The sequence below is a fragment of the Astatotilapia calliptera genome, chromosome 22 (genome assembly GCF_964374335.1).
Source record: "Astatotilapia calliptera chromosome 22, fAstCal68.1, whole genome shotgun sequence".
NCBI lineage: Eukaryota > Metazoa > Chordata > Actinopteri > Cichliformes > Cichlidae > Astatotilapia > Astatotilapia calliptera.
The window spans coordinates 35,469,652-35,495,245 of NC_137442.1; the positions used below are offsets into that span (position 1 = coordinate 35,469,652).

The following is a 25,594-nucleotide window of genomic DNA, read 5'->3' on the forward strand; positions in this document are numbered from 1 at the left end:
ATCCAATCCACACATGCAAAGAAATTAACTACAGATGTCCAGAAATGAAACGGGGTAAAAAGTATTGAACACATGAAGAAAGGGAGGTGCAAAAAGGCAGGACAGTCATGACTAGGGATGGGTACCGGTTCTGACATAAACGGTAGTAACCAAACCGAAAAGCAGCGCACATTTCGGTGCTTTTTTTCCTGAGCTGTGATACACTTCTAGCCAATCATTTTACGTTTCCGAGGATAGTAGGCGGGCCCAGGTACGTACGTTCTTTTAGAGCAGAGCTACAGATTAAAAATGCCCAAGGTGAAGCGGTCAAAAGTCTGGCTGTACTTCACAGCAAAAGATGCAAACTCAGCAGCAACAAGTGCTTTAAGCTGATACTGTGATACTGTCAAAGGAGGTAACACCAAGAATCCGATGAAACACCTGGCGACGCATAGCGTTTTTTTAAAAGCCCAGAAATGCGCCGTATTTGATAGCTTGCTGCGAGACCTCACACCGAGCACATCTACTGCGGGTGGGTTGCCTGTTATGCAACATCCCCCAAAAACACGAAGAGGAGAGTCCTGGCCCCTAGCCCTGCCAGTGTAGCAGAAATGATGAGGATGATGATGCAGCAGCAGCCGTTCTTCTCTGCGTGAGTAGCTTAATGTTGTTCGTGTGTAATTTACGTTGAGTAGGCTAACCACGTTATTACATTAATGCATGTAAGGTGAACTAGCAAACATCATCATAGCTACATGCGGCTGTCTTCTTGTTTGATGGCAGATGCTCCCTTCACCCTGGCCAAAAAGGCTAAAATGACCAAAGAAAAAGTGGGAAACAGCTAAACATGAGAGGTTTAGGACAAAGTTTGTGTTTTTTCCATTCTTTAAGCACCGGTTTGAGCACCGGCACCGTTTCAAAAGTACCGATTTGGCACCGGTATCGGATAAAACCTAAACGATACCCATCCCTAGTCATGACACCTGCAGAAATGAGAGAGTCAGGCTGGTTGGCCTATAAATGTCTCATTACCAACGTGCCACACAAGAAACATCTGATGATGGGTGAAACGACTGAGCTCGCAACGACCGTCGCAACCTTATTGTTGCAAAACATTTTGACGGCATTGGTTACAGAAGAATTTCCAAACTACTGACAGTTCTTGTGAGCACTGTTGGGCCATAATCTGGAAGTGGAAATTCCACAATAAAGTGTGCCGCAAGCTTCCAGAGTGAGATGAATTATCAGAAAGGTAGTCGAGGAGCTGAGGAGAGCAACAGGAAGACCTGGAATCAGCAGAAAACAAGTAAAGCTCACTGTTTAAAGTTTGCTGAACAACATTTAGACACACCTGTGAAATACTGGGAGGATATAGTCTGATGAGACCAAAACTGAACTCTTTGGATGCCGTAATGCACACATGTTTGAAAGGCGCTGCATATCACCCCAAAAACACCGTAGCAGCAGTGAAGCCTGGAGGTGGGAGCATCAGGATGTGGGGCTGTTCAGCTCCCTGCACTGAAACGCCTGACAGAACTGAAGGAAGGATGGAAACATTTACAGAGACAACAAAAATTGCTGCCATCTATCAGGATGATGAAGATGAAACTGACGTCTCAAACCACGCAGCTGGTTTCACAGAAGGAAAATAAAGCATGGCCCAGCCAATCAGCTGACCCGAAAGAACCAAGTCATCACCAACAAAGGCTTTTGTATATGTATTAAATACATTTCAGTGACCATGTTCAATGTTTTCCGTGTCATTTATGGTTTGATTGGATGGGTTGTTCCTGACATCTGGTGGGAATTTTATGTCACATTGGTGATGTGTTCAGTACTTATTTTACCCACAGAGTGTGAGTGAGTGTGTGTTGCATAGATTTCACTTCCTACAAGTTTAATTGTAATGAGTGAGACGTGTGACCAGACCTGCGTGTTAATTCTTCCCAGTTCACCTTCATCTTTGCAAAGGACACAGAAGACTCGGCAAAACTAGAAATAAGTTTATGTCAACTGTTACAAAAAGGAAGTACAAACAAAACCAACATTACCATTTATATATAAAAAAGAAAAAGAAATCAGGGACACGAGGGGACCAGTGACTGTCCTACGAACTCTGCTGCTGGTCTTTCAGAGTGGTCAGGCTGAAGGGACGATAAATTACCCACGTTCACTGTGGAAGAAAACAGAGCGAGGTCGTGTTTGTCAGAACGAACACAGCGATGAACATTTTAGCCATATGATGAGAAGACTCAGCTCTTTAAGATACATGCAACTGAGCATTCATCCTGCAATGCGGTGGATGTTGGTGATGCTCGAACCTCTTCGTCACTCCTGTGTCTCCATGCTCTCGTCCTCTCCGTCCCCTCCTTCCTCCAAAGCTTCATCTTCCTCCTCCTTCCTCTCCGGAGGTTTCTCGTAGGCTTTCTCTGAGGGAGTGACGATCACGCCGTCCCATGTCGACATCTCTGTTGCTAGGTCTGCAGAAACACAATATTATTTTACAGCGGGTACAATTGATCAATCACAGCTCAGCATGAGATGCTGCTGTTCAGCCCGAGTAGATCCTGAGTGATTTTCTGAAAACTTGACCTCTGACCCTGACCTTACGGTTGAGGTCACTGAAATTCAAACATAGCAAGAGTTTCAGCGGCTGTTCCTACGGTGGAAATTTTAAAGTCCTAGACTGCCTTGTCCTCGAGTCATCATATTGTTGTCCACAGCGCCCAGTCTTCCCTGAGCAGCCTTTCACAGTGTAGATGTGTAAGAAAAACAAACGTTACACTCTTTGAGTCCCGTGTCAGTGTGTACACAGTGACTGCACCCAGTCACGAGGGTAAAAATGCTCATTCTAAACTGGGATTGTCCCAGAACACTTCTCTTTGCCTGGCTCCTTCACCTTTCATGCTGAAATGCACACTTATTAAAATAAACCTGCGTTCGTTTTAAATTAGATTCAATAAACTACCAGGCACACCGGTCACTGTTTCATTGTGTGTTTCTGGGCTGGTCTGTGTTACATTCTGTCAGGCTCTGTAGCAAACACGCGTTTCATCACAGTGGCTTTGTAGGAAACATGCAGTTAGATTACATACATTTATGAGCAACTGCAAAGTCCAAGATCAATTCAAACAACTGTATAAGATGAGCTCATTCAGCCTCAGCGTCACCGCTTTGTCAAACTGTGCCTGACAGGAAATAATCCAGAAACCACCGAGGCTCAGATTTTGAGAACATTACAGTTTAGCATCTTTTTCAACTGAAAATATTTGGCTTAAAGTTCAACTTTGTCAATATCTGTTTAATCCAATAAGATATTCTAGTTTGTATGAAGTACACAGTCACTAAAACCTGTTACCACAGAGTCAGCTATCAGACTGGTTAAAAAGGGGCAAGCTGACAATTACATGCAGTCTTTTTCTGATAAGATGAATTAACTGTGATAAACCTTCATGATGATTTAAATGTGAACCAACATTTAAATCAGCCCTGCCAGTTATACCAACTGCAGACAGAATGATGCTCGCAGCTTGGTGACGGCTGCCATGTTGCAGCTTGCTGAGGGACGTTTAAGCAAACATTAGTGGAGGCATGTGTACATCTGTGAGCCTGTGTGTATAATTCTGACCCTTTATGGGCTTTCCAAAATAATCCAAACAGAAAATCCCAAATACATTGTTGTGTAACTAAAGATGGATGCTGTGCAGCACCGGTCCAGCCTAGAAAAAGTCTTTAAAAGCCCAAACTTACAGTGACGTCCATTATGAGTGCATTCTGTCCATAATATTACATAAACACGCAGTTATAAATATGGACACTGACGTTATTTAGAATGTTTATCAAATATGAATACGGTCTATTTACACAGGTGTTCACAGATGTTAGATGAAGGTGACTCCATGATGTGTGCATTTGCAGTGTGTCCTAGAGACAGCTCAGCTGTAACGTGTGCAATTTAAACTGAGAAATCAGGTGTTTGTTCATTTAGCCCATAAACTATAGACTACATGTTAAGGTACAGAGAACAATGATGTTATCTTACAGCTGGCATCGCCCTCCAGACCGAGGATCTTCCTGTAGCCTCCGTGAGACAGCACCCTCACCAGAGTCTGAGCGGTGAAGCACACCATGTCCTGCACAAACACACCTGCAGTCACATCCTCGCTCAGAGCTGAATATTCTGTATTGTGTTGAGTGCGACATAAACATGTTTCCAGTTCCACAGACAGGATTAAGCTTGGCACAAATAAGAAACGTGACCTGCAGGAATAAAAAGCACTGAGCAGATCTACCTGCTGTTCTAGAGTCATGACCGTGTGCACTCTGAAGTTTCCACTTTCACAGGGGTCAGTGATGCCCACAGAGCCAGGCAGAAAGAGACCAGCAGCCAGCATCTGCAGGCAGCGCCTTCAAGAACAACAACAGAAACATTTCTTCCACAGCGACTACAAAACAGAGTGCAATCTGAGCAGAGTGACGACTGACCTGTAGGCCACGTTCAGAGACAGAGGCTGCCTGGAGGGGTTGTTCATCACTGCAGAGTGGCCCTAGAGAGGGAATACTCACTGCTTTATGGAACAAACCAACGTTTAACGTCCTTCCAATAAATAAGGACGTCAGCGTTGTGGACGTGGATTATTTATTCACTCAGGACATCATTTATGGAACTTACCAGCAGATCGAGGATCCAGGGCGTCAGGGGTTCGAATCCAGGGAAACGCAGCCTCAAGTCTTTCAGCAGGCGGATCAATACTTTGACTCTAAAGATCAGACGTGAAACAAACCAAGCTCCAGTGAGCTTATTTGTATTGTTACTGTGAAAGCAGACCAGGTAAAATACGACTTTTCCTCACGTTGACTGAGAGGCGTTCTCCTCAAACCAGCGAGCGTGACGGATGGCAGCGAGGGCACTCTGCAGCACCTTGATGTCCACTGAGGAGACAAGAAACAAAAGACATTCCTTTTTTTTAAACAACCACAGCGCTACACGTTTGTACCAAGACTGGCCCACTGTGCACATTTGTGTCTCCAGACCAGATCAAAAGTCTCACAGTGCAGCTCGGGGTCCAGTTTGCGCAGGTTAGGAGGGACCGTGGTGATGAGGATCTTCACTGTAGCATCAGCTGAACTGATCTCGAAGCCAGTCTCATTGGTCAACATGGACAGCACTGAGAGGAGGAGTCAAACACTGTGTCAGGCACGTTTTACAGCTGCAAGGCTGAGAAGCACTTGGTTATAAGCTCTGGTCAGTGTCACAGCCAACAAGTCAAATGACTAAACCAAATGTTTTTATCCTGAAAAAGAAACATTTACTAAATCGAATTTGAATGAAAACTCTGAACATTTAGGACATGACACGGTCAGAGCAGGACTCGCCCACAAACGCAGCTATTCAAACACCACACGTCTGTTTACCTTCAGTAGGGTCTTGTGTGCGAAGCGTCTCCACTACTTTGTTACCGAGGGCAGCCACAGCCTCCACTGTAAAGAACAATGACCCTCAGAGCGCGACACAAAGGGGGCAAGAACAACCCACACAACAGCAAACAGTGCCAACAGGGTTTATATGAAATAGCGACCGATACAAAGGTTTTAGAAGCCCCGCCTTTCAGGTTGTCTCTATGAGCAACATCACACTGATGGATGGCTCAGAAAGTAACACCTGCTCAAACTGAGGACGGTCACATACATCTGGTTACAGCCCAAACTACATGTGGCTCAAAACCAAGACTGAAACCTGGTGCATTTGTTTTTATGGATTTAAAATAAACAGATGAGACTTTATCACCATAGATTCTTTAATAACGGCAAACAAGTTGCCAAATTATCCAAGTGACAAGAAGCAGCACAACGTAGAGCATTAAAAAGGCTTAGAAGTGATGTCTGTGAAGGTTCTCAGTCATCCAGCTCATCGCAGTTTAAGGAGCTTGGAAAGAAAAGCGTCTGGACTTCTTCAGGTTCTGAAGCTTCTTCAGTTCTAAGAGAAATTGGTGGAGAGTCCCAGGTTTGAAACCCTACTGGGGGATCTGGGACTTTCCACCAATTTCTCTTAGAACTGAAGAAGCTTCTCAGATGAAACGTCTTCAAGAAACCTAAAGAAGTCCAGATGCTTTTCTTTCCGAGCTCCCAGGCTGGTGTGTGCCTGAGCAGCAACTTCTCTTTGGACAGTAACTGTGCCATAAATTACTCACATGTAGGGAGAATCTTGAGGATTACAACCAGGTCAGCAACATTATGTCCGGTCGTCATGGTGCCCTTCTTGTAGGAACCCACCTGACGCACCTCTTCAATTTGCTGCAAGTCGACACGTACAAGATTACTGACACGAAAGCCATTATTATTATTATTATTATTATTATTATTAATTAGCTTATAATATAAATATGAAATCTGTCTAGAGCTGGGCGATAAGATTTTTTCATATCACGATATGTTTTTTTCATTTCAGGCGATAACGATATCTATCACGATATAAGCCAAATAACTATATTTGTAAGATTTAAATGTGCCGTTGCTCACAAGTAAAATGTGAAATAATCAGCAGCTTGTTTTTATTTAAATATTTATTTCCCATAATAAGTTCAACAGGGTAGATGTACTTAAGGAACATGAGACTTTTTCAGATAAATAAAGGCAAATATTGCAAACTACACAAAAGGCAGCCGCTAAAGCGTTTAAGTTTCAAAATAGAACAAACGAAACAGACTAAACTGTCAATTCCACTTAGAAACAAAATATTAATTCTAAAAATAAATCTTAGTTTGTTTTACAGAAGAACAGACAAAACTGACTAACTTTTGTCAATATCAAATAAACTGAGAACTAAAAGGAAATTCTCAATCTCTCCTTGTTGTATAGCTGAGCTTTTCAAACAGTTTAACAGTTACTTTAGTCTGACAAAAGCCGAATGACGAATTAGCGCTTCCAGTCAGAGACTGAGGCTACGTCCACACGTACACGGGTATTTTTGAAAACGGAGATTTTCCGTTTTCGTTTTAAAAAATAATCCCGTCCACACATAAAGGCAGAAATGAAGGAAAACGCTGCTATGAACATGCCAAAGCAGCAGGTGGCGCTAGATTCCTAACCGTGCAGAAATATTGGCCAATCAGAAGTCTAGAAGCCTCGGTGGGAAAAAGTAAACAAAGCTGGGGCATAGAAGCAGAACTGAGTCGTATGTGTGGAGGGACAGTAACTGTGTGTATATGTAAGCATTTAAACACTGCAGAGAGTACAATTAACAGTCTTGTAGAAATTCATTTCACTGAAACAATAACGTGGCGCAGTGTGACGCATGCACCAGTTTATTGTATTTCCAGACTTGCTTTCGGCACATTTACAGTGCACGCTACTCTGTTTTTTGTCAGACTTGAAATAGCCGAAATACCTTCACACTACGGAGCTTCTATGGCTCTTCCGTTCGACAATCTCTCCGGCGTTGGAACCATCATCTGTTTTCTCTTCGGTCACGCTCGGTTGATTTTTCTAGTCGGCACACTCATTTCCTCCATTATGCGCTGGCTGCTTCCCAAACAAATACACATGTGCGGATTGGCACTTGTGCTGTACGTAACAAGTCACGCGACGTGACGCTGCGGCTGTGATTGGTTCGGCTCTGCGCTACTTAATTTGGATTGGCTGTTCTTTTTTTTTTTTTATTAAGAGGACAAGAGCGGCGAGGTCTATCGCAATAGTTAAATTTTTCTATCGAGAAAAAGTTATATCGCGATACATATCGTTATCGTTCTATCGCCCAGCTCTAAATCTGTCCAATGGAAATGAAGCTGTATAGTGCACAGAGCACTGTTGCTGCATTCAAGTGATTCAGTGTTGTTTCTAAACAGTCTTGATGTTTCAGCTCTGAGAGAACAGCTGACACACACCAGCGACACAAGCAGCGCGTGGACTTCACTGAAGCCATTACGACTCAATCGCTCATGTGCGACTCACCACTTCAAAGTTGCCAGGTGCAACAATCAGGTTGTCGATCACATTGTTGATCTTTGTGACCAGGGACAGGATGGAAGACTGACGGACAACGAACAAGGTTTGTGTAAGTGAACTTAAACAGCAGGTCAGGTGCACAGCTACTGGGTGAGTGCAGGCTCACGGACTGACCTGCTCCGCAGGGGTGGGGCTCAGGTCCTGGTTCCTTTTCAGCAGACACTCACTGAAAGACGTCTCATCAGGTGCAGGCTTCACTCTGGGGAAGGCCATCTCACACTTGTGACAAACAACAGTCTGCTTGAGTACTTGCCTTTAGAACCACTCTATACTATTATTATACACTGACTGCTGGCTGACGTCTTGCTGCTTTGTAATTTGCTGAAGTGTCTAATTCCCACCACCACACATACTTACCACATAAAAGTCGAATGGGATGTGTGGGACAAATGGCCGGTACCTAAACAAAAATAACGTTTAGTTAACGTTTGGTTCAACAGCATTGCAGCTGCAGGGTCTTATCTCTGGCTACACAGCAGTGTTAGCGGTTTTCATTCCAGTTCCCGGGGTTGGCAGTTAAAGCACAACATTCAAGATTTCATAGTTCTGTTGTCTGAGAACAGGAACAGAAAAATGAAGCGTAGAGATTTCAGCATTTACATTCTGACACATTGGTCTGTGTAGTGCAATAAGCAGAGGGACAGGAGCACCGTACAGCGTGTGTGATGATGGTGCTGTTGGAGCAGCAGCATGCGGGACTGCAGAGAACTCACCCCTGGACCAGTCCCCCGCGGGCCCCGAAGCGGCCGCCTCGGCCTCTGCCGCGGTCTCCTCTGGACACAAACACAACACAGCTGACGTTAGCGCGTGCACGAGCCAACATGTAACGATGCTGTGATGTAATGACTTAATGTAGAGAGACTAATGCACCACATCAGCGCTGCTTCACTGAGCGTCCCAGCAGGGTAGCTATTAGCCACAGATGCTAACATATGTGCACTACTGTAGCCTTCCCTACACCGAGAGAGCTCCTGCAACACTCCTCGGACTTTTGAATTCATTGAAAGAAAAAAGGAAACAGCGAGCTTTCAGACAATACACGCCACTGGCTTTAAATGACGAAGCCACTAACTGGCTGTGTCAGGCACTCAGAGCTAGCTTGTAGCACAGGTACGAGGTAAGAACTCAAAGACTTGATAGTACTCGACTTAAAACACATTGGCCAACGCGCTACACTCGGATACCTCATTGCGTACGACGTTTTGATTATTGTACGTGGAAAATCTCAGAGAATTGTTGAACGTCCCTCTGTGGACCGGCTCCTCGCTGCTGCCTGTTAGTCGTCGGCTTCTTCTGTTAAATGGGCGGCACACTAAGCTCAACACTGCCCTCCACAGGACATCTTTAGAATCACACTGCGGCTGGGATTCTAACAATGTAGACCACAGGTGTCGAACTCCAGGCCTCGAGGGCCGGTGTCCTGCAGGCTTTAGATGTTTAGAGGTTTGACTCCTTATGAAGGAGCGTCCAATATGCTTACAGCCTCTACACCCTGAGGTTTGCTTTGCTTGCTTTGTGATCTGTTGTCTTGCTGTTCTGTGTAATGTCATGTACTGTTTTGCTGTTCATATGACTCTGTTTAATAAACTGTTTCCAGAATAATCTTTTCTAGAGGATCTTTTTTGATTTTAATGGGATCTAAAACGCAGGATCTGCACATCATTGGCTGGATAAGGTTTTCATGTTGGCTTCAAAATTTGCAACCCAACAAGTGCACCATCACCTACACCACTGCCGGGGAATCTTATGCTTTCCTCCAGCGCACAGCAGAATAAAACCACCAGTTCATTGACTGGATGAGGTCCCTAGCCCAACAGTATGTGGAAGGCAAGAAAGTCTGGGTCCTCCAAGGACAGTCCTCTCAAATGCATGTCAAAGAAACTGGACCCACATTACTCGGGACCGCTTTTCATTGAAGAAATCATTAACTCTGTGGCTGTGTGCCCCAAATTGCCGACCTCCATGAGAATACATTCCATGTATATCAGTTGAAGCCAGTATCTTCCAGCCAGTTGTGACTCCAGTACATGTCAAATATCTTTGGGCAAAACACTAACCCCACGTTCTCTGACACATCCACTGGAGTATGAATGTGTGTGAATGTTATATAAACAGCACTTATGTATCCATATAGAAAAATGTACACGTATGAGTTGGTGTGAATGAGGCAAATTAAAAGCACTTTGATAGCTCAGAGTTGAAAGTGCTAAATAATAACCAGTCCATTTACCATCTGATGTTCCTTAGTGAGCTGCGCAGTTGTCATGGAACTGAAGATGTTCAAATATTCGTTCCTTTTAGCCTTTGAAAATCTGTTGTGACTTAGTCATATGATTTTTTTATTAATAATTTATGTCTTTCTGTAATTTATGCAGAAATTGCTCATGCTTGCAGCTTTCTAAAGTGACATATCAAATATTACTTTCATATGTAAAGTTATTACAAGAAAAGGTGAGATGGAGTATGAATTACAAACTCTGTGTAAGCAGTAATCTAATCAAAATGAAGCTAACACCTGTGAGACTTCATCAGAGGTGCAAATATTACAGTTGATGCTATCGTGCCAAAACAACTCAACACAGAAAAATGTATTTTATAGCATCTCACACCTTTGAACCTGTGCAAAGACTGATGCTGCTCAAGTGAAACGTCTCTGCTCTGAGGCATTGTGGGAAATGGAGTTATTCAGTTAGTGCGATTTAATTGCGTTTAATTAAGTTTTGGAAGCGAGACAGCAAAGGTAAGACAGAATTCATGCTAATGTTTGAAGAGTGGCGGAGCCAGGAAGGTGTCAGTGAGGGGCCAGGACGGAGCTGTAATCATTTCAGGTTGGCAGACATGTTTCAAATAAAATACACGGCTATCTCAGCACTGAAACCACAGACCTGTACAATGTTTGAATGCAGGTAGTGGTGGAGAAGATAAAATAATATTTGGTATAGCAAACTTTTTTTTTCCATATTTGTGCGGATAAAGTAACAAAGAAGCTTATGCTGTACTAATGTGGCCCCGTTCACAGATTATTCTGTGTAATACTGCTAAATTATTACTGAATTATTACTTGAATCTTTACTGAAGTGCTGAGTTAAATGTCACTTTTTAGTTAATTTTTTAATTATATTCCACATATTAATGCAATAAATTTAATGTTGGCCATATTGTTGTTACATTATGTCACAAGAGTATGATGGACACTAGTCTCATAAACTACATGAGCTAATTTGAACTTTTTTCACTGTCTAGCTTGTTTTTCACCATAAGCAACATTCAGCTCTCCACACAAACATGAATTTAATTACACATAATCACACAAAGATAAAACAAAGCTTGACTTTATTTAGCAGAATCGTGGCCTTATGTGTGCATGCTGAGGAAGATTTACAATGATCTCAAAATTACACAGAAAAAAAGACAAAGCTGTGGTTAATATTGCATTAATATACAACCTGCAGACTCGACAGAACAACCCCGCGAAACAAAAATATTAGTAACAATTCAACATTTCAAGCTAATCTTTAGTGACTGGTGAGAGCGATTTATCTGTGCAGCAGTAATTTTATTTTCAGTGAGATTAAAACTTTCATACATTCATTTACAGTTAATTCTATATTATAGTGTTTTGAACAGAGGACTAAGAAGCCACACATGAAAGCAGTGTCAGGTAGATTTGATCTGCTAAGCTAACTGTGGAGATACACGTATCTGTTCTGTGCATTTAACGAGTTCAACTGCTCGGGTTTTATGAAAACCTCATCTTATTCCCTAATTTGCCAAAAACAATGAACAATTATGAGACTGTTATATTTTTGGAGATATTTCTCTCTTTGAGTTCTCATTGGAGAACATTTCAGTGCACAAGTAAGTCAGAGGCTTACACGCCAGCAGCTGATGAGAGAAACCCTGAGTTACAAGCAGGAGTGCTGGGGCAGGCGAACAGTGTGACAGAGGGGGCTAAAGCCGCTGCTTTTATAATGTTGACCAATTCTGTTCTTTATATTTCACAACTTCATTCATTTACTAAGTCATGTAAAGTTTTGATATTGACAGAAGTATAAATGGCATACTACGGCGCAGTAATGCTGTGTAAATGATGAATGAACCACTTGTTAATACCTTAATAAGGCTTAATAGTGTGACATTATTATAAAGTGCTACCATGTCAACGTTCGTAATAAAACTGTTCCATCATAGTTTACTGTAGGGACAGCAGCACTAACACTGATGCTGTGATCACAACATGCCAGAAACTTGTTAAACATTCACATTTATTTTCCAACATAACATACAGAATATGCTTCCCTGCTGACACTCAGCCGTCTCTTGTGACTGACATGACACCACTGTGAGCTCTGTGCGCTGAGCTCAGGGTTCTGCGGTTTCTATTGGCTCCACCTGGGGCTCAGTGGGTGGGGTGGAGATGTCCTCTACCTGCTCTGAGTCAGGTTCTGTCACAACTACAGCCACCTGCTGACACGAAGAGAGCAGTCCGGTGTCAGTGTATGTATCAGCATACTGTAGGTAATAGTAGAGGGTTAAAGGGCACGAGGTGAAAACCCTCGGGGTTCAAATCTGATGTGACGATCATAAATCAGATTCTTATTCCAGATCAGTAAAGGCACCGACAGCAGGCTGTAAACAAATCACACTTTTCTACTCTGAGCACTCAAAGTGTGTTTCATGCATGTGCATATATAAGTATATATATATATATGCACATGCAAGTTGATACAGCACCTTTAACCTATGCACAGATTACATTCATGCATACACTCACACACCGATTATGCATCGAAATCTGGAAGTCATTCTTAATGCTCTCACCAGAAGCAGGATCATTCAGTCACAGGTGCCACCTTGTATTACACGCAGGTGTTGTGTTACCTGAGTTGGCTCAGCAGCAGCTCGAGCAGACTGAACGGCCTGAACAGTCTCCACAGCTGGGACAGGTGGGGGGCGAGTTTGCGGATAGACGGGTCCCTCACTGGGAGTCTGTGCGACACATTCACACATTTACGTAGATTTGACATGTTGCTCTTTGAACAGGCCAACTTTAAACAGCTCCGTGGAATCTGATGTTTCATCCTGTTTCTAAAGTCAACCAGATGTTACCACAAAGATTTCTCTGCGGTTTCACCTGCTGCAGCACACGCATACATCTCTGTTGTGATGCTGTGGCATGCACGAGTCTTCATTTCATCAGAGTCAAACCACAACAATGACATGATGCTAAATTTATTCACAGATTTAAGGAGAAAACCAGGTGAGTTATCGAACTAAAGGCAAATGCTCTAACATGAATGCATATTTATCAGCTCTGTAACTTTTTAGTGGGTGCATTCTTGTTCAGTTAGGTTTTAATGCAGGGGTGGGGACCTCCGGGCCTCGGGGGCCGGTGTCCTGCAGGTTTAGATCTCACCCTGGGTCAAAACACCTGAATCAAAGGATTAGTTCATTAGCAGGCCTCTGGAGAACTTCAGGACATGTTGAGGAGGTGATTTAGTCGTTTAAACCAGCTGTGATGGATCGAGGACACATCTAAAGCCTTGAAGCCTGGAGGTCCCCACTCCTGCTTTAAGGTATCAAGGCTTACCTGGCTGCCACCAGCAGCTAGGACGCTGAGTCCAAACAGCATGGCAGTGATGCAGATTAGCAGCTCAAGCACCAGGAATATAACCAGTGTTCCCAGAATCCCATCAATCAATAGCTAGAGAAACATGAGAGAGACGTGTGTGAACATATATGATCAGAAAACCATGTTTGTTTCAGTGACAGTGATTGTTCTCACAAAAACAACAAATCTTTTGTCTAACCCAAATATATGTCTATCTTCTACATGCACACTTCAAAGACACGACTTCCAAAATATTAGTTATAACAACAGTCTGTCACTTACTTTACACTTTTGCTCGATCAGCCCGGTGCATTTCCTGAAACAATGTTGCTGCAGTGGACAGTAAAGACAAAGAAACATAGTCTCCTTTTTAAAAATGTGCAGGGTCAACTATGAAGTTATGTGATTCTATTAAAGGAAAACTACATTTATACCCTGCTGACAGCTCTGTGCATGCTGCATTACATGCATCATCCGTGTACGTGGCCATGTGACAGTTTTATGTGGTCCAAAATCGACCGTGTAAAAAAGTTGCACTCCCTGTTTTCTACAACACATTCAAAACATTGGAACCACATTCACAGACTGTATCTTTTAACTTGGCGACCCTCTTTGCCGTTCACAACTCAGCAACGTCGTGGTGCAGCTGATTTTGTGACGTGACTCTGCAACATGTAAATGTGTGATGCTTCTGTACTGTCTGTTTCTCAGAAAGAGAGAAATGTTGTTTACAAGACGTGAGTCCAGTTCTTGTTAATCAACAACTTAACATACGCTGCATTTCCCTGTTGTATTGTGTTTCTGATACCACCAGCACCACCCCAACATCCTCTCTGGCATCAAAGAGCCACTGTTGATATTTAACAAAGAGGTGCAGTATCAGCTTTAAGATGCACAGCACAGAAACAGGCAGGGCTTAAAGGGAAGATCAGATGTAGAAGCTGCGATCACCTGATAGTCACTACTTTTTGTGCAACTGAATTCAACAAGATATAAGCAGATGTTTCATGAGCTGTGTGGCTGATTTTCCGGACACTATAAAGTTAGTAGAAAAGGTCGAATTCAGTGAGTGAATCTAATCAGCATCAACCTTAAATATAAATTGATGTCGGCTACCGTCGTGTACATTGGTGTGAACGTCACCACAATCCTGCAAACTGAGCAGTTTATCCTGCAGCAAACTTGCAGTGGTGCGACCATGTTTCCATGCAAAGTTTGCATAGCACAAAATTAGCACATTTCATTTTGTTTTGCACAATCATAACCCCAGCAGCACATCATGATCTGATGCAAGAACTTTCAAATGAATTAGGACAGTAAGTGTCAAATGTCACTTTCTGATTGGTCCTTAAGTTTCCTGTTAATCTCTCCTGACGTCTTTCACCTTCTGTCAACATTAACAACGTTTTCTTTCTATGCCCAGGAAATAAACAACTGTACATTTGGTTAGCAGACATACTGCAACAACCTAACTACACTGTGTGTTGATGATGACCTCCCACTTAAACAACAAACAGCATTGTTTACGCCTGCTGCTGGATAAATCTAACACTAGAAAGTGCAGATCACCACTTTATATCTGCGCTGTGGCTGGGAGCAGATATAAAGTGGTGGCTGTAGCTCAGGAGGAAGCGCCGGTCATCTACTGATCGCAAGGTCGTGGTTCAGTCCCTGGCTCCTCCTAGTCTGAATGCCAATCTTGGGCAAGATATCAGGCCCACGTTGCTCTCCGATGCATCATCAGAGTATGAATAGTAGATAGCAAAGACACAAAGCATAGAAACAGTGATTGTTGCATTGTACGCTTTGAATAAAGCGCAGTTCATTTACTGTGAACACGTGACAGGGAGGTGAAGAACAAGAGGATGTGTTGATGGTGGAAGCGAGCGAATGTCTTTATGTTATTATTACTGAGCTGCCACCAAATACTAAGTCCTCTGACAGTGATATATATTAATGTGCCTTTCAGATTTAATTGGTCATCAAGTGAAGGTCCCAGAACAACATTCTGGATCATTCCGGCACACCTTAACCCCTAAACATAGATTTGTTTTGGCAGCTGGCCTTATTTCACATGCATTTATTGAGGTTTTGCACTAACCGGGCGACCGTGGCTCAGGGGGTTGGGAAGCGTATCTGTAACCGGAAGGTCGCCGGTTCGATCCCTGGGCTCTCTGTCCTGGTCGTTGTGTCCTTGGGCAAGACACTTTACCCTACTTGCCTACTGGTGTTGGCCAGAGGGGCCGATGGCGCGATATGGCAGCCTCGCTTCTGTCAGTCTGCCCCAGGGCAGCTGTGGCTACAACCGTAGCTGCCTCCACCATGTGAGAGTGAATGAAAAGTGGTATCGTAAAGCGCTTTGGGTGCCTTGAAAAGCGCTATATAAATCCAATCCATTATTATTATTATTATTATTAACTCACGTGCCATTTTGGATGACAATTATGGTGACGATGCAGGATCAAATGTGGCAAGTGGATGCTAGAGATCGATGGCAGTCGCTGGGAAAATGGTTGCTAATAGTATGATGAAAGATTTCTAAGGTCGAAGGTCTCTAACACATGTACTGAAAGGGTACATGTAGCACTTTAAACACAAAATACAACGGGCAGAAGATTCATGCACAGGAATGTGTGATGAGCTGCTGCTGTAGTTTAATATAGGACATATTAAACTTAACAACATAAGAAAATCAGTCACTGTCATGAATCCCTTTTTTGAACATTAACATCCACCTGCACCCACCTCCTGCTTCATTATTTTTACAGGAATGCACATTGAATTTGGCGACTGTGCATTCAAAATTGTTTGAACCCTTTCACCGTGGTCACTACAGTTACAGCTGTTCAAAGGCTGTTTCCCTGTGTTTGTGTCAGTGTTGATGGTGTACTTGCACATTAACCACTACATTGGACACTGGTGTGTCACTCCACACCCTGCCACCCGCTGCTCGTTTAATGTGACTATAGATGTGCGACGCGTTTCATTGTAATTGTTGTTATTTAACCCTGTCATGCATGAATTATGACAACCTCGGTCAAGATTTTTCTGAAGTATTCTTATTCATCTTTTCATGCCTAGAGATGAATAAGAATACTTAAGAAAAGGGATTAAAGTTAATCAAGTTACCATCAGCCAATCAAGCTCTGTCACTAGCTTAAATCTACTGTAGCCTACTTGACAGCCGAATCTAGTTCAAGAGAAGTTTGAATTTTTGACCATTTCTACTGAAGCAGGTTTGTGAGGTCTGGCCTGGCTTGCAGTCTCCGCTCTTGCACCACTGCATCGCATGCTTTGCGTTGCTCTTTGGGTTGTAAGGGGGGATGCGGCTGCTTGGCCGTGGAAACCTGTTCCATGAAGCTCTCTACGCACTCTTCGCGAGCTAATCTGAAACTACATGAAGTTTGGAGGTCTGCAGCAGCTGACTCTCCAAAAAGTCGCTTCCCAATCGCTTCCACTTTGTTATAATACAATAAATAGTTGACAATGAGGAAATTTCATGAGTGGACGTCTTACACAGGTGGCATCCTATCACAATGTCTGTAGAAGCAGTCTGCATGCATAGCTGTTTAACTGTCTACAGCTGTGGAACATCTGGATTCAGTTCATTACGTTTGGCATTACAGTGCATGTCTGTGCAGCTTTTCAGGTCAGGGTTGTCTTAACAGCTTGGAAAAAGAAGGCTCAGTGTTGTGTTTTGTTCTACCACCAGCAGGAGTATCTTGAAATTTTGGGAGCCCCCCCCACAGCACTATGAAGCCCCAGTCATCCAGGCCCACAGACTGGTCAGTGACCCTCTGGCAACCACCGGATATCCCAACAAAAGCAGTTGCTCTAGCAGGCTGTTCTCAATCAATGCTCAAGACGTCACATGAAAAACACTTAAAATGACAAAAAGAGGAACTGCCAGGATAACGGCTGCTGACATGACTGTAAACGTACTTACTGTATCTTTTTTCTAGCTGGACTTTCTTTGATAAATATCTTTACAGCATGTCCTGCAAACATTGTTTCAGTCTTGCACCAGGCAAGACAAATTTATCCCAAAAACGTCAAATCCCAGCATCTTAGCCCCAAACCTTTGCTGGTGATGTTTTTTAGGCAGTTTCTATTTGACAAACTGCAAGTACATCTGAATGATATTATGTTAGATGTCCTGCAGATGCTGCTCCTAACCAAAGTGTAACACTGTGTGCTGCAGAGCCAGAGAGTGTCACACATTGTCATCAAAGACAGTTAATATTCGGCCTTAAAATATGAACACTCAATAAATCAATGTTTATGTGTTACTAGCTTCTCTCTGTTGTTATTTAAAGACAATACCACAGCATGTAGCTCCAGTTTACGGCAGTGTTCACAGTGGTAAGAGTCCTGGCGGTAGGGGAGGTGCTTGGACATTAGACCCAGGGCAGCGGTGGCAAACGCAGCACTGATGAGATGAAGCACCAGGACACATTTCACCTGCAAGCAACAATCGTATTATTCAGACACAAACCACGCACAACCTGTAAGGCTAATGTGTTACTATGCTACGTCAAGTTGAATCACTTCTGAATGTGACTGTCCAAATGGGACGTACACTCCACCTTTAAAGTGTCCTCCTTAACAACACTGATAACATGTTCATGCACGTTTTCATGAGCCCTGACTTCAGTTTGACGTGAGGAGTTTTATCCAGATGCCGGTCGCTTATTCTCCTTCGTTCGTCTTTTAGATGAAAACACTTATCTTACAATCCTTCGTATCTTGAAGATGCAGTTAAAACGTGCCTACATAGCAGGTGAACACTTTGTTCTCTTCTCATCCACAAAGTTAAAGCAGAGAAGAGTCAACTTTCAGTCAACAGTTCAATTGTTTCTGACAGTGTAAAGATCAGGGACACAGGTCTGCAAAAACCTGTTTTTTCTGCTGGGATATTTTTGGCGATGTTTTTCAGGGAGCTGAATCCAAAAATGACCTTCACTTCCCTCCACCATGTACAGCTTTTTTGGCAAAGCGTGAGGAGTTTACATGAAAAAAGCACAACAGTGATGAAAAAAATCAATATTTTATTACAACTATGAATAATTTTTCTTACAATTGAACAAAGAAAAAAAACTTTTCCTTCATGATATATTTATCGCTACATATTTACTCTTTTTGTCTGAGAAACTTCACACTTTTGCTTTCCATCCTCTGGTTCCCTCCTCGCATTTTCCATTTGCATTTCTCGTGAGTCTCGCTCTTAGAAATATGAAATTAATAGAAGAAATCATTTTTGGATGTGTTTTTTTAATCAGTTTAAAAAGGGAAATTGTTTATTAAACTAAAAACACGAGTTTTGCAAGAAAACCTGATGAGATGGAATTTTGAAATTATTTTTCCTGGTTTCAATCTACATGAAACAGTCAGAAAGTCCTACGCAGCTCTTTGGTTGTAGACCTGTGCTATTGTAATTCTTAAACACCCGACATAAAACCTGGATTAAAGCTGAAAGTCTACACTGCTGGTAACTGGTTGAAATGATTTTTCTCATTATGGATGCATCTTGTCCTCATCCATACAAACAGAACCACTGCCTTTTGTTCTGCTGGTTCACAAACAAACCCAAGAGAAGTGGTTTGTTTGTAAAGTACTACATATCTACAGATTCTTCAGCTTGATATCATAAGTTCCCCCAAAACTAACTAAGAGATCCTAAATCAGCACATAAATAAATGGCAAAAATACACCGATTAGAAATAGATTTAAGGATAATAAATCAATTAGAAATTTAAAAAGCAGATCAGAAAAGAATTTATGCAATGCAAATATAGTTACATACAAGGAACCCTGAACAGCTGCTTTTGCTGACTTTGAATGCAGAAATGCATTTTCATGCATGGCACAGACTCACCCAGAAAAGAGTAGGTCTCCTCCCACTGTGGACCAGCACTGACCCAGACACAGTCACCTGGTGCATTACAGTGAAGTCAGACGCAGCTGATGAGTATAACATGATGACGTGACCTGACCAAATCTAAAAGTAGCTGCTGGAGCTTTCGCCACACTGACCTGTACGACAACGATGAGGAAAAGAGCCACATCTCCGGTAAAGTGGACTTCGTGAACCTGGAGCACAGACGCGCTCAGACAAAGGATCAAAATCCCGATAACAATCTGGATGGCCTGAGAAGAGTCGCCAGAAAAAGTCATCAGCACATCATGCAATGCATTTGAAACTTCTTAATGAGGAAAAATGCACTGAATATGTCCCAAATATTGCTTTGAAAATACCCAAGTGTTATGTATAAACAGACATCTGTTCCTATGTACACGTCACAGACTTTGAATGGTTTTCTTTACCCCTAGAGTCTTGGGCTCCATCTTAAAGAGGGACTGTCGCTGTCCCTCAGAGAGCGTCCCTGCTGGAGGCAGCGGATTCTTTTCTTCATGAGCCATCCTGCTGCTGACGGGGAAACAACAGCTTTCAATATACAGCCCAGAACAGCAGGTAGAACAGACTGAGTCAAAGTAAAGAGACGCAAAAGAAAAATTGATCATATTTAAACAGCAGGACTGTGTCCATTCAGCACGTGGTGCTACTTTTTAAACTGCTGCTACAGCTGCAGGTGCATGCTGTCCTGTGTTAGGATCCAGCTGCAGGTGCATGCTGTCCTGTGTTAGGATCCAGCTGCAGGTGCATGCTGTCCTGTGTTAGGATCCAGCTGCAGGTGCATGCTGTCCCGTGTTGGGATCCAGCTGCAGGTGCATGCTGTCCTGTGTTAGGATCCAGCTGCAGGTGCATGCTGTCCTGTGTTAGGATCCAGCTGCAGGTGCATGCTGTCCCGTGTTAGGATCCAGCTGCAGGTGCATGCTGTCCCGTGTTGGGATCCAGCTGCAGGTGCATGCTGTCCCGTGTTAGGATCCAGCTGCAGGTGCATGCTGTCCCGTGTTGGGATCAGTGCACTTGGACGGGCTGCTGCACTGAGATGTTCTCGCCTCTGTCACTGTGGACTCCATGTTCTTTTTGTTTGCCTTGTATCCTGACCTCATGTCTGCTAGTTGGAGGTGTTGTGCATCCACCTACAGGCTGCTCACGGACACATGCAGGTCCTGCAAAGTACTGCAAAACTGAAACTCTCTGATTACTGTATTAGTAAATTTAGGGTACATCAAGAAATCATCAAGTCTTTACTGTTTCCACTATAAGATCAGTGAACCTGTCCCCTGTATAAAACTAAAATGTCTCCAGACTGTCTCTGTCAAGGTCACAGGCTCGACTTTTAGCAGTAATAACACTGCTGGATCAGCAAAGGAGCGATGCAGCTACTGGCAGACTGCAAATCTGCGATTATCATAATGATTCATGTGCTGACTCATTTTCCAGATCGAGCCTTTAAATTATTGTATGAATGAGCTAGAATGTATGAATGCATGTGCAGCCTACAGAGACGCTGATGATGATGTTTCTGCAGTTAAAAATAAAGCAGAGCTGCGCAGGACCGCAGTCAGATCTGGCACCGCTGCACCACAACATGAGAATAACATCACACTGCCTAGTTTTTGGACATTCCCACACATCACAGTGTTTAACTCACACTGATGTACATATATCTATATATTTATGAAGACGAAGAAAAAAGAAAAGGGAAGACCAAACAAACAAAATGAGAAAAATAAAAAACCCGCAGTGTCCATAACCAAACACCGATGACTGCAGTGAACGATCTTACCTGAGCTGTGTCGCGTTTTTCCAGAAGATACTGAGCAGCTTTAGGAAAGCACCAAGCCTGCCGTGAGTGCGGATGCTCTGCAGACTGCAGCGGGGTGTGTTCGGGTGTATCCTGCCCCTGCAGGAGACTGATGCTGTGTCATGCGTTTCACATGCACGAATGCAGGCAGAGGAACCGTTAGCAGGCTGTCCCGTTACTGCACCTTTAATATGAACACCAGCGAACCTTCAAGAACCGTCTTTCCGTTCTTGACGTCTGCGCTCGGTCGTAAAAACAAATTTGAAGTTGTGCTGAAGTGTTAAAGACTTAATGTCGCCATCTACGAGATTTTGCCAGAGTAACGTCAGTGGCAGATGTAAGATATTAAAGTTAGCAATAAAAGTAACAGTAGATATAACCGGTTATTATTTTGTTTCGGATGTTATTACTGAAGCAAGAACCGGAAAGAACACACAGCTCATCTGAGATTTACCAAAAAACATCCCAAACAATTCTGAGAAAAATATTTTGTGATGCAGTGATGGGATTTCCGGCTCTTTTTAGAGAACATACTCTTTCGGCTCGACTCACTAAAAAGAGCCGGCTCTTTCGGCTCCCAAGCGGCACTTCAGGTTGTTTTGTTGCTTTAATTAATTTATTATCAACAACAATATAAAATAAGATTTAGTGCATGAATAAACTTCCTGAAAACTTTATCATCCACAACTGAAAATGGTTGGAAATTAAGTGCAGTCATTTTTGCCAACTCTTCATGACTTGAGTTCTGTCTTGCTGGGTCCCAGACTTCTGCAAAAACCGTCTCATAGAGCTCTGGGTTGTTTAGGCGCTTGTGGTGGTGTACTGCATGATGCTGTAGGTGAAGCAGCAGCAGTTGCAGTAGACACACTGGCACCTTCATTAATAACCCACTCAACTGTGTTTTATCTTCCCATTGCACTGATGGGTGGACAGTTCTCAGGCTGCTGTGCAGGCTGTATGTGGAGCTGGCTCTGTATGATATCCTTTTCTTGCAGACTCTACACTCTGCCTTTGTATTGTTAATATAATTGAAATGGTTAAAGATTTTACTTCTTTTCTTGGTGTCACTTATTTTCTTTACTGTACCTTTCTAAAGTGTCGATGCTGTCTCCTCCCTCCTGCTCTGTTCCTGTGCTGCTGTGACTGCCAACAGTGGCTCAACCAGTTATTAAGTTCAGGGGTCAATCACTTTTTTATACCAAGGCACGTGCAGCTTTTCCCGTTAATAAATGAAATAAATGAAATTTTAAAACTGCCTTTTGTACTTACCTGGGTTATAAGATAAGATAAGATAAGATAAGATAACCTTTATTAGTCCCACACTTGGGAAATTTGTTTTGTCTGATAGTAAAATTTGTTTGCTGATTTAAAACTTCAAACAAAAAAAATCTACTTAGTGATTTCTTTGTTTCTTGTGTTTTTTTTTTTTCCAGGGTGGAAAGATTGTACAGCATACATTATTAATGACATTAAAAAACAGGAAATGTGTGCACAAGTTTGAATTGATTTTAGACTTTCTTTAATTCGAACAGGGTCCAAATTATGCATACAAACTCAAACATGTATATATACACTCACTTTTTTTAAAGGGTCGTGCTGAAGGGTCTACAGTGCCTTTTAACTTTACAAGGCCATTAACTTCTCGTTAATGATCGGAATTGCTTATAAGTGGTACTTTCTCTTTGCCAACATAAGAATTACTCGTGTGACAGCACTCTGACTGTCCAGTACTCAGAACAATGGGGACGTTCAAGGAACTGGAGAAGTGGAGGTCAGCCAATCAGAAGGCAGAAGACCAAGAGGTCATGCTGGACTGACAACCACAGGGAGCCATGGTAAGTTTCCTTCAAAGAGTCTTCCTCAGTACTTTCATACTTTTTTCTGTAACTGTAAATTAAAAACGACACATTCTCAAGTTTTATTCTACAAGTTCTCACATTCTACAACAAAGTCCAGCAACTGGGCTCTTCAGTTTCCAGATGTTTATAAGCTGCTGAAGAAGAGAAGATGACACACGTTACAATACAACTTTACTTATATAGCACATTTAAAACCGAAGGTACACCAAAGTGCTTACGTTGGTAAACATGGCTCTATTCAATTCAATTCAATTCAATTTTATTTATATAGCGCCAAATCACAACAAAAGTCGCCTCAAGGCGCTTCATAGATACAGAGAAAAACCCAACAATCATATGACCCCCTATGAGCAAGCACTTTGGCGACAGTGGGAAGGAAAAACTCCCTTTTAACAGGAAGAAACCTCCGGCAGATCCAGGCTCAGGGAGGGGCGGGGCCATCTGCTGTGATTGGTTGGGGTGAGAGAAGGAAGACAGGATAAAGACATGCTGTGGAAGAGAGACAGAGGTTAATAACAGATATGATTCAATGCAGAGAGGTCTGTTAATACATAGTGAGTGAGAAAGGTGACTGGAAAGGAAAAACTCAATGCATCATGGGAATCCCCCGGCAGCCTACATCTATTGCAGCATAACAAAGGGAGGATTCAGGGTCACCTGGTCCAGCCCTAACTATATGCTTTAGAAAAAAGGAAAGTTTTAAGCCTAATCTTAAAAGTAGAGATAGTGTCTGTCTCCTGAATCCAAACTGGAAGCTGGTTCCACAGAAGAGGGGCCTGAAAACTGAAGGCTCTGCCTCCCATTCTACTTTTAAATACTCTAGGAACAACAAGTAGGCCTGCAGAGCGAGAGCGGAGCGCTCTAATAGGGTGATATGGTACTACAAGGTCATTAAGATAAGATGGGGCCTGATTATTTAAGACCTTGTATGTGAGGAGCAGGATTTTGAATTCAATTCTGGATTTAACAGGAAGCCAATGCTCTGTCTGGCATATTCCTGCCATTAAATTCAAAATAACTTTTCCACTCCTTAAGACATTTTAATCAAATCTCAGGATGTACCGAAATCCCCTGATCACATTATCTCAGTGGACAAACACATCAAGTTCACCATGGAGGATAGCCTGTGAAATTCCCGTCAGCAATGGGGGACATTTAAAGTCGACGTGTACCGTAAACCAGTGCATACGGATCAGGTTGCCATCCATTGGAGCACAAACTGGGTGTCATCAGGACGCTACAACACAGAGCGAACATCATCCCCACAGACACAGCAGCCAGGGAGGCAGAAGAACATCAAGAAGGCCCTGAGTAAATGTGGTTATCCCAGCTGGACTGAAAGCTCCAGCCGATCCAGGAGAGAAGGACAACCGCTGCCTAAGAGAAAACCCGTAGTGATGCCTTATATATGTCAGGAGAATCAGAACAGCTGAGACGCATCTGTGGCTTTCAAACAACCAAACTGGTCCACCCCAAGCACGGGGTCCCCAGCACACTCAGAGAAATATAGTATACACTGTTTAGTGCCAGGACTATTACCATGATCTATGCAACAAGGGGAACACAAGAGGAAGATTAACAGCCTTAGTGACCTCGTCCCTACAGATGAGCAAGTTGTTCTCCTCATCCTCAGACTGTTTCTCCTCTACAGAAGACGTGTTAGTGGTGAAGAGGTCCTCAAAATACTTCTTCCACTGCCCAACAATGTCCCCAGTTGATGTCAGCAGTACCCCACCCCCACTATACCCCATGTGAGTAAAACGCCACTTTTTCCTTCGGGAATTGCTAACTTATTTAGGTAGAAGGGTTTATGTGCCCCGTGATCTCAGAGGCTATGTTGACGAGGGTCTCCCAAGACAAATAGGTCCTGGGTGATGGGGCAGACAATGAGTGATTCAATGGACTCCCCCGAGTAACAAAACTTCATGAGCTTTTCTGTCTTCAGGTCGGTGTATGTAAATACACTTTACTTACTTACCTGTGTCCCTGCTTGGGAAAGGGTTACCGGGGTCCTACCTGGAGCCAGGCCTGGGGAGGGAGTGCAATGGAGAGTGCCTGGCCCTCTGGCTTTAGCCCATGGGGCCTGGCCAGGTGCAGCCTGCAGAAGCTGCATGGTCACTGTAGGCCCACCACCAGCAGGAGGTGGTGTTAGGGTTGGGTGCATCGTGTGTCTGATTGCGGTTAAAGGAAGAGCACTGATGGACCAATCCCTGCTATTGAGACATACAACATCACCTCTTTGGTAAGGAAGGGGGGACACGGCAGGGGAGGATGCAGGACAGGCTTAGCACACCTAAACATGGGGTGTGCTGGGAACCCCCTGGCAGAGGGGTAGCCTCTCAGAAGCAGCTGACACGTATCAGCAGGCCAAGCGAAATGCAGCCCAGGTGGTGGTTGAAACAAGAATTCCAGCATGTGAGTTTGGAGAG

General features: G+C 43.2%; 2 protein-coding genes across 2 annotated transcripts; both read right to left on the minus strand.

The window, feature by feature from the left end:
- Nucleotides 1-1,967: 1,967 nt before the first annotated feature.
- On the minus strand, nt 1,968-9,308 carry ilf2 (interleukin enhancer binding factor 2). The gene is made up of 15 exons (XM_026156393.2): nt 9,168-9,308; nt 8,697-8,756; nt 8,341-8,383; nt 8,098-8,202; nt 7,930-8,007; nt 6,171-6,273; nt 5,395-5,460; nt 5,031-5,147; nt 4,833-4,911; nt 4,652-4,739; nt 4,465-4,526; nt 4,272-4,386; nt 4,022-4,112; nt 2,301-2,459; nt 1,968-2,152 (listed from the first exon to the last, which is right to left on the minus strand). Exons 1-14 carry the CDS (start codon nt 9,170-9,172, stop codon nt 2,308-2,310), a joined length of 1,164 nt encoding a protein of 387 aa, XP_026012178.2. The 5' UTR covers nt 9,173-9,308; the 3' UTR covers nt 1,968-2,152; nt 2,301-2,307.
- A 1,991-nt stretch (nt 9,309-11,299) lies between these two features.
- On the minus strand, nt 11,300-21,423 carry LOC113014703 (uncharacterized). The gene is made up of 9 exons (XM_026156396.2): nt 21,289-21,423; nt 19,919-20,021; nt 19,628-19,741; nt 19,470-19,526; nt 17,918-18,055; nt 13,877-13,924; nt 13,574-13,687; nt 12,865-12,972; nt 11,300-12,447 (listed from the first exon to the last, which is right to left on the minus strand). The coding sequence occupies exons 2-9, from the start codon at nt 20,012-20,014 to the stop codon at nt 12,346-12,348; spliced, it is 777 nt and encodes a 258-aa protein (XP_026012181.2). The 5' UTR covers nt 20,015-20,021; nt 21,289-21,423; the 3' UTR covers nt 11,300-12,345.
- Nucleotides 21,424-25,594: the final 4,171 nt, after the last annotated feature.

Bases quoted from the DNA above. Each gene is read 5' to 3' on its own strand.
- ilf2 (XM_026156393.2), bottom strand. The intron at 6,274-7,929 runs GTGAGTCGCACA...GTCGACTTGCAG, and splicing joins CACCTGGCAACTTTGAAGTG to CAAATTGAAGAGGTGCGTCA. The intron at 5,461-6,170 runs GTGAGTAATTTA...TGTTCTTTACAG, and splicing joins CCTCAAGATTCTCCCTACAT to TGGAGGCTGTGGCTGCCCTC.
- LOC113014703 (XM_026156396.2), bottom strand. From the start codon at position 20,014: ATGGCTCATGAAGAAAAGAATCCGCTGCCTCCAGCAGGGACGCTCTCT. The intron at 18,056-19,469 runs GTGAGTCTGTGC...TGTTGCTTGCAG, and splicing joins GGAGACCTACTCTTTTCTGG to GTGAAATGTGTCCTGGTGCT. The intron at 13,688-13,876 runs GTAAGTGACAGA...ATGTTTCTCTAG, and splicing joins TGATCGAGCAAAAGTGTAAA to CTATTGATTGATGGGATTCT.